Source organism: Cyprinus carpio, unplaced genomic scaffold, assembly GCF_018340385.1.
Source record: "Cyprinus carpio isolate SPL01 unplaced genomic scaffold, ASM1834038v1 S000006739, whole genome shotgun sequence".
In the NCBI taxonomy this organism is placed as follows: Eukaryota; Metazoa; Chordata; class Actinopteri; order Cypriniformes; family Cyprinidae; genus Cyprinus; species Cyprinus carpio.
This window is the reverse complement of record NW_024879338.1, coordinates 652,518-661,640: the sequence shown is the minus strand read 5'-3', so window position 1 is coordinate 661,640 and position 9,123 is coordinate 652,518. Positions and strand designations below refer to the sequence as shown.

At 48.2% G+C, this 9,123-nt stretch overlaps 1 protein-coding gene across 1 annotated transcript; it reads right to left on the bottom strand.

The window, feature by feature from the left end:
- Nucleotides 1-268: 268 nt before the first annotated feature.
- Nucleotides 269-3,876, bottom strand: LOC109087588. The gene has a single exon (XM_042755662.1). It carries the CDS (start codon nt 3,581-3,583, stop codon nt 344-346), a length of 3,240 nt encoding a protein of 1,079 aa, XP_042611596.1. The 5' UTR covers nt 3,584-3,876; the 3' UTR covers nt 269-343.
- Nucleotides 3,877-9,123: the final 5,247 nt, after the last annotated feature.

Sequence of the window (9,123 nt, the reverse complement as noted above, 5' to 3'; positions counted from 1 at the left end):
AATAATAATCTTAATTTAATATTAATAATTTAAAAGGCAGAAATGTATTTTGTATGCTGTTTAAGACATTAAGTTGATTCAACATACTGACCTTAATTTATCTGTTGAGAGTGGTCTAACCTCAGTTTAACCTCTAGAAACTTGACTCATCGTCTTATACATTTCACAATTATTCATAGAGCATATATAACGATTTTAGATACACCGTCTGGTGCACCTGGACATATCATCAGTGATGTAACCTAGGATCACGGGGGCTTTCGGGTCTTTCAACAATCAGACCCCCTCCCCTAGGTGACCCAGCCGGGGTGATCAAGTCCCAGCTTTTGTCCAGGTAGCGCTACTACCCTACACGCCATGCCTCTCCTCTCCTGATCCACAGCCACCTTGATGCTACTTCTGCAGCATCAGTGGCCAACTTGATGGCCCTTCGCTGGCTCGCCCCTGTGATGCCAAGCATTTTGTAGGCCCTGCAAAGGGATTGGCCCACAAACCCTCGACATCCCACTTTGACGGGTTGGCATATTGCCCGCCACCCATTGCTCCGGCAACCCTCCACAAGCTGGGAGTACTTTGCCCTCTTTCTTTCATTGGCCTCCTCCATACGGTCCTCCCAAGGCACTGTGAGCTCCAAGAGAATTACCTGTTTGGAGGCCTCTGAAGTGAGCACGATGTCTGGTCTTAATGTTGTTATGGCAACTGCCTCAGGGAACTTCAGCTGCTTGCCCAGATCAACTGACAGCTCCCAGTCATGCGCCGTTACCAACAGGCTAGAGGGGGTGCCCTGTTTAGCTGGTGTTGACTTCTCCCCAGCTCTGACAAAAGCTGTGGTCTTCACTGGGCGGAGGCTCTTGCTGTGGCTAATTCCACTGCAGATAGAATCCGCTACGGCTTTTAGGACCTGGTCATGCCGCCAGCGGTAACGCCCTTCGCCCAGGGCTTTTGGACAGCAGCTCAGGATGTGTTCCAACGTTCCTCTCTTCTGGCAGAGGAGGCATGCTGGTGTCTCCACCTTTCCCCAGGAGAAGAGGTTGGATGGACTTGGCAACATGTCATAGACCGCCTGGATCAGGAATTTTATCCTGTAGGGTTCAGCCTTCCAAAGTTCAGTCCATGTGACTTTGCGCTCCGCTGTTTGCTGCCATCTTGTCCAGGCGCCCTGTTGCCGCATCCCAGCCATCTGGCAAGCTCGCTTCTCCTCAACTCCTGCATGCACCTCCTCCAGAATCAGCGACCTCCTCTCTTTCCCTTCCACCTTGTCGTAGCGAGGAGTTCTTCTGCTGCCCAGGCCAGCTCTCCCCTGTGCCACTGAGCCCACCAACACCTTTTGCCGTAGCCTTGACTCTGCGTCGTCCACTGCCACGGCAGCCCTCCACTTCCGCCCTGTCCTGACCTCAATACCAGCCTGGGCAACCTTTGGATCACTGGAATCCCGATACTGTAGGACCTCCCTGGACCGCATCTCCATGAACTCCTCGCTCAGGCTGCTCATGGGAAGGTTCAGCTTGTTGTTCTGCCCATATAGAGCGATGCTGCTCAGGCTTCGAGGCAGTCCCAGCCACCTGTGCAGAAACCTGCTAATCCTCATCTCAAAACCTTCCACCGTTGAAATGGGGACTTCATACACCAGGAGGGGCCATAGGATCCGAGGGAGAATACCGTGTTGGTAAATCCAGGCCTTGAACTTGCCAGGAAGGCCAGACTTGTCCACCACGGCCAGCCAGGTCTCCAGGTCTTGGTTGGTCGCTTTTGTGGAAGCTGCGTCTCGCAGGCTGCAATTGAACACCTTCCCCAGGCTCTTCACAGGTTTCTCTGTCAGTGATGGTATCTTGGTGGTGCCAAGTGAGAAGTGGAACTTGTCTGTTAGCTTTTGTTTCTTCAGCACGAGAGACCTTAACTTTGCCGGCTTGAAGTTCATGCGAGCCCAGGACATCAGCTCCTGAAGGCCGTTCAGGATCCACCTGCAGCCTGGGACAGATGTTGTGGTCACTGTCAGGTCATCCATGAAGGCTTGGATGGGTGGCTGTCTAACTCCAGACTTAGAGAGGCCCCTACACTGCATTTCCGCAGATTTCACAAGCATGTTCATGGCGAGTGCAAAAAGTATGACTGAGATTGCACAGCCAGTGATGATCCCCTTCTCAAGCTTGTGCCAGTCTGAGGTTGTTGTTCCGGAGGAGACTCTCAGATAGAAGTTGGCATAGTAGTCCAGGATTAGGTCTCTGAACTTCTTCGGGGTGTGATGTCGGTTCAGTGTCTCTTCGACCAGTTTATGGGGTATGGATCCATAGGCATTTGCGAGGTCCAACCACAGCACAGCCAGGTCCCCCTTGTTCTCTCTGGTTACCCTGATGAGCTGAGTGACCACGCCTGTATGCTCCAGACAACCAGGTACCTCTGGGGTTCCTCCCTTCTGGACTGATGTATCGATATAGGAATTCTTCAGGAGGTAGTCTGTCAGTCGCCTGGAAATGACGCTGAAGAAGATCTTTCCTTCAACACTCAACAATGAGATGGTCCGGAACTGATCGATTTTCTGAGACTTCTCCTCCTTCGGGATCCAAACACCCTCTGCCTGTCTCCACTGGTCTGCTACACTTCCCCTCCTCCAAATCACCTTCAGGATCTTCCAGAGTCTGTGGAGTAGTCTTGGACAATTCTTATAAACCTTATAAGGTACTCCACTGGGCCCTGGAGCGGAGCTTGCTCTTGCTCTTCTAACCACCTCCTGGATCTCCTTCCAACCGGGCTCTTTCCCTTCAAAGTCCAGCGCCGGTGCAGGTGGATTGATCAAGAACCTGCAGGGCCCTAGGTCTTGCTCTCTGTACTCATCACTGTAGGATTGCTTGAGGTGGTGGTCAACCTCAGCTTTGGAGCAGGTGAGTTGGCCGCTGCGCTTCTGTCCTAGCAGCTGTTTCGTAAATCCAAATGGGTTCGCTAGAAAGGCAGCTCTCCTCCTGGACCTCTCCTTCCTCCTCCTCCTATGCCCCTCCGCTCTCCTCAATGTCATCAGCTTTTTGCGGATTATGCTGTGTAGCTCCGCAAGCGGTCCCCTCTCCTCTTCTCTTGCAACCTTGAACTGCTGCCTCAAGGTCTTCAGCTCCTGCCTGAGCTGATGGATTTTACTTGTTCTGTTGTTCATGGTATAGGGGGGCTTCGCTGCTTGCTTCTCCTCAAGTCCAAACCTCTCTGCAGCTAGGCTGATGATGATTGTAGTCATTGTTTTGAGGCGTCGATCAGCTCTCCCTTTGGCAGTTGCCTCCAAGATGGTATCTGCGTCTTCGTCAAACTGACGCCACTCCTTCTCCTTGCTAGCTTGGGGCCACTTCACCCGACGATGTTCTGATGTCCTGTGTGCATCAGGTGGTTGCATCACCTGGAGGCTCCGGGCACTGTGGGGTGACTCCGGGCCTGGCTCCTCCTGCGTCTCACCAGGCGTAGTTCCTGTGCGCTGTGACTCTACCTCCTTCTGTATACACTTCCTCTTGGCCTGGTGGATCCGCAGGCCATGTTGGTTCTTGCATATCTTGCCACATTTGCATTCCATTGTCGTCGTCATGTTTTCATTGCCATATGTCGTCATCCTTTGATCCGTCCTGTGGGATTCTCTTCCGCCACCCCTCTCGGGAATCCCTAGGGGTATATCTCCTGTAGGTCGATTCGTAGCTTTTGTGGGTTCCTTCTTCTCAGAAGGTGCAAACTCCTTACAAAACTCCTTACAAAAGATTCAAAATGAAACTACAACCAAATTGCAACTGCCATATCTGTAATGTCATCAGGTACTTTTCTTCATATGTTTTGGGAGTGTCCTGTTGTGAATAATCTATGGACACATGTAAACTTTGTTTTATCCACTTTAATAGAAATTGATTACATGTTTAAGCTAAGTTTATAATATAACAGCTTAATCTTCTTGATGATTCTGGCTTCTGTATAAGCTCAATACAAAAAAAGAATGTTGTTTGCTGGTTTTATAGCTGCAAAAAAGACAATAATATAGAACTGTTTTACACCACACACATGTGTGGGAAAACGCATTGGATCCATAGTCATAGAATGTACAACAGCCCAAGTTAATAAGTGGGGGGGGGGTTGTTGGCACAGTGGTTAACCGGAAAAATAAAAAATGGCACGTCATGCAGAAAAGGTTGCCGACCCCTGTTATAGAGACTGTGTCTGTTCCCCGAACTAGAAAATAAAAAAAACGTCCAAACCAATTTAAGAGTAACAATTTAATTGATGTTCAAAAAAATTAAAAACAGATGTTATACGGATAAACAAATGATAAAGCTAGGCTTATTGAATATCAGGTCCCTTTCTACGAAGAACTTTTTGTAAATAATATGATCCCTGATCATAACCTAGATGTGCTCTGTTTGACAGAAACCTGGCTAAAACAAGATGATTACATTATTTTGAATGAGTCTGTCAGGGACCAGTCAAGACCGGTCCCATCCATCCCACAACGATCACGCTCCCCTGAGTATTAATCACCTGCACCTGCTCACCATCAGCAACCTCATCACAGAGCACCTGAAAGCACTCTCCACAGCCCCAGTTCGATGTCAAGCCTCCAACAGGAACAGACCATATGCTGTTGTCTCCTGACCAACCGATGCACCGTGGATTCTAAGACGTAACATATACTCACCTTTAAAACACTAACCTCTGTGTCATTGTTCTACTGCCCCCAGGACTCCTGAACATTCACCTGTTACCTGAAATCCAGCAATCTCCCGAGTCTCCTGTGTTTCCTCCGAGCTTGCTTGATAGCTTCCGTTTCTGAAAGAGAAAGAGACAAGTATTAGCGAACTATGACTGTGTGGCATTGACATATCTGCTTCAGTGAAACATTTGAATCTCAATAGCGCGCTCGGTGCGGGGGCGTGGTCACATTAGAAGATAATGAAGGGAGACGTGAAAAACGGACATCGCGTTGTTTACATATGGATTACTTTATCACAGAATATTTGTTTTCAGCAGCACTTGTTTAGTTTAAAAGTAGACATCTCAGGCTTTCTATAGATATCTCTCTCATGTCTCTTCGTTGAGTATTCACTGAGTTACAGTTCATTTTAATGACGCATTTGTAACTGAAGATCAGCGCAGACAAAGGCTGCAGACAGCACTCCTTGTTTGTTATCTTTATTTTATAAGTGCACAAAGTTTTGTTGTTATTATGTCTGTATACAAAAAAAAATAGACCCTTTACAGATTCGATTGATGTATTGCACTTATTTGTACGATCAAAACTGAAAGTGTAATTTAAGTTCTTTTCGGGGTTATCAGGAGAAAATACCCCAAAACGCGTATACGCGTTAATCGACTCCAGAGGGTTAAGGCTAGCCAGTCTTCGCTGCCCCACTCAGGCGAGGTGTTCAGGTTAAGAATGAGTGAGGTGTTAAAATCCATCAAGGCAAGTCCAAGTGCAAAGAGTAGAGTCAGCAACGCAGAGCACCTGAGCTTACACAGAGTAACCTCTCTAAGTTTGTTAAGGGTGTTCATCAGTCGGTGGAGGAGGTCCAGGGCCAGGAGGCAAACCACAGTGCCCCAGACCTCCCTACTCAGTCTACTAAGAGCATAGGAAGAGTCGGTGAACCTGAAAGTCCTAAAGACTTCAAGAGGAAACCACACTTGAATTTACAACCAGCAGCAGGCCGCAGATGGGCCCAGCTAGATAACGATTTAAATTCTATTTTGGAAAACACTCTGAAAGGAGATGCATCCAAAAAGATCAAGATCATGGTTGAAGTTGTGTACCAGGTGTGTCACGACACCTTTGGTGCGAAAGAAGGCAAGACTCCTAGGCCACCAGCAGGGCCTAGCAGGAGAGAGCGGCAGATTAAGGAGCTGCGAGAAGTATTAAAGACACTTAAGAGAAGGTGGTGTGAAGAAAGTGAGAAGGAAAGAGCAGCCCTGGATGAGATCAGTACAGAGACGTGGAAAAGGCTAATCCAGCTTCGGAGAGCTGAGGTCATGCGGGGGAAACAGAGGGAGATGCGCCGAAAGCAGAAAGCCTTTTTTAACAACCCTTTCCAATTCACAGCAGACCTATTAGGTAAGCCCAAGGGTGGGACCCTGTTATGTGCGAAGGAGGAAATAGAAGACAGTGTGGCGGCCGCACACAGAGATCCCTCCAGGGGTTTTCCTTTGGGTGAATGTCCTTTCCAATTGCCAATTCTTACGCCACACACCCCTTTTAACATGGCAGACTTCAACATGGATGAAGTGAGGGCAGTGGTGACAAAAGCAAGGGCGGGATCAGCCCCTGGACCATCAGGCACCACCTATAAAATCTATAAATGCTGCCCACTGCTGCTGAAGAGGCTCTCAAAGCTTCTATGAATACTTTGGAAGAAGAAGCTGGAGCCCAGGCTCTGGACTCTCGCTGAGGGCTGCTTTGTGCCAAAAGAGCTCAATTCCACAAGACTCGACCAGTTCTGGGAGATTTCCCTTTTGGACGTAGAGAGAAAAATCTTCTGGTCCATCATCGCCAAAAGGCTAACAATATACCTGCTTGCAAATGAGTTCATTGATACAAGTGTACAAAAGGAGGAGTACTGGGATATTCTGGCTGCCTGGAGCATACATCAGAGATTAGTCAGCTCATTAACGAAGCCAAGAGTAACAACAACACACTCTCTGTTGTTTGGCTGGACCTCGCCAAAGCCTACCCAAGTGTCCCACACCAGCTGATTCGAAAAGCATTAAATCACTACCGAGTTCCATCAGAGTTAGTTGAGCTTGTAATGGCACACATGGATGCGCTGCAGACGAGGTTCACCATGTGAAACATCACTACCAAAGGGCAAAGGCTCGAGAAGGGCATTATGACAGGGTGCACAATTTCTGTGGTCCTGTTCATAACGGCTATGAATCTGTTGCTAAAAGCTGGGGGAATGTGGTGCAGAGGCCCGAAAGCAGTCGATGGCACGAGACATCCCGCTTGTTGAGCTTTCATGGACGACGTCACGGTAATGACTCCATCTATTCAGGGGACACAGTAGATCTTGAGCGAACTGGAGAAGATGGCAACATGGTCACGCCTGCAGTTTAAACCGGAAAAGTCAAGGAGCCTCAGTATCTTGAAAGGGATGTTAACAGGAAACATCTTCAACATCCAAGGCTCTAAGATCCCAACAATCCAAGATCAAAGAATCCGATGCCTCGGAAAGCTGTATGACAGCTCATTAAAGGACAGCGGCAATCTCACTGATATCAAGGCCCAGCTGAATACCTGGCTCAAGGCAATCGAGCACAGCCAACTGCTCGGGAGGTTCAAAGTTTGGTGCTTTCAATATGGTATTATACCCCGGCTACAATGGCCCTTCTTACTTTATGACTTTCCTGTGTCTCAGGTGGAAAGAGACTGTGCAGTAAGTTTTTGCGGAAATGGCTGGGAATCCCCCCATCATTTAGCGCAATCAATCTGTACAGCAAGACCTCCAAGCATCCCCTGCCAGTTTCATCGGTGGTCGAGGAGTTTAAAGCCGCCAAGGCAAGGGCAGTCAGTACACTCCTTTTGTCTGATGACGGGAAAGTAAGACATGCAGGGAAGATCTTCAAATGCGGCAGAAAGTGGAAGCCCCAGCAAGCAGTGATGGAAGCAGAATCTCCCTGGAAACACCAGGAAATCGTGGGTGTGGTATGCCAGGAATGCCTGGGCCTTGGACATTATAGTGTGAAGAGATGGAGCAGGGCTGATGCCAAAACCAGAAGAGGTCTTGTGGTGCAAAGAGTCTGTGAGGCAGCAGAGGAGGAGCGTCAGGTGAAAGCAATCAGGCTTGCCTCTCAGGGTCAATGGATGCAGTGGGACCAGGCACAGGAGCGGCCCCTGACGTGGAAGGATCTATGGCAGATTGACCAAGGAAGGTTGAGCTTTCTCCTGCGCTCTGTGACTGATCTGTTGCCAACACCAAGAAACATAAAGATCTGGGGCGGAAAGGAAGACCCATCATGCAACCAATGTGGAGCAGTCTCCTGTAAACTGAACCACATCCTGACTGGTTGTCCAAAGGCATTGGTAGAAGGGCGGTACAGATGGAGGCACGACAAGGTCCTCACAGAAATCGCAAAATGGGTGGAACAGCAGCGAGTCAAAGCCAATAACAAGCAGGCCCATCCGCCTGATACCATAACCTTTGTGAGGGAAGGAGACAAGGCTCATAAGACCGGCAAGCTGGCCAAGAACTCACCCTCTTCCTTGCAACGAGCCTCTGTCTGGGAGTTGAGAGTGGACTTGAAAAGGAAGCTTGTCTTCCCACAGGACATGGCAGCAACCTCCCTCCGACCAGATATGGTTCTGCTATCCAGGAGCACAAAAACCATCATAGTTGCTGAGCTTACAGTGCCCTGGGAAGAGAGGCTAGCCATGTCCTACCAACTGAAAAAAGCAAAGTACCAGGTCCTGATTGATGAAGCTGCTGTAAAAGGGTGGCATGCAACCAGCTACCCTATCGAAGTCGGCTGCCGCGGGTTCCCAGCAAAATCGGTCTGCTATTTCCTCCAGCGGGTGGGCCTGGAGTCTAAACAACTGAAGAAAGCCACCAGGGATATAGCTGCAGCAGCTGAGTCCAGCTCAAAATGGCTGTGGCTGAAGAAAGCCCACAGTTGGAACCCTTCTGCAAGTGAAGGCTAGGTGTTCAGGTTAAGGGGCGAAACACCTGAGACCCTGAGATCCCTGCTGATGATGCGCAAGGGTTCCAACAATGTGGATGCTCCAAGGAATACATCACCATAGTTAGTTTAGTTCCTACAGTTACAGCTTGTGGCAAAGCATCTCTGATGTTTACTTCACCCCAAAAATTTCATGTGTTTCATGTAAGTTGTGTCGCTATCTGCTTTGAGAGTGCAAGATTTGGTTGTTCGGCATTCGTGATGCTGAGTGCGACGCACAAGAGATGTGATGATGGGTTACATTTATTCTTATTTGTCTGTTTTTTCTTCATTACAAATCTTGTTTGTTTTTATTTTGTATTATTGCATGTAAAAAATATTCACTTTGTTATGCATATGCAAAATGTGAAACTGCAATCTTATTTGCAGTCTATAGCATTTTATAATTATTTGTACAGTTCCACTTAACCTGCTTTGTATCTTTATTATTTAATGCATAAGCAATTT

Bases quoted from the DNA above. Each gene is read 5' to 3' on its own strand.
- LOC109087588 (XM_042755662.1), bottom strand. From the start codon at position 3,583: ATGACGACATATGGCAATGAAAACATGACGACGACAATGGAATGCAAA.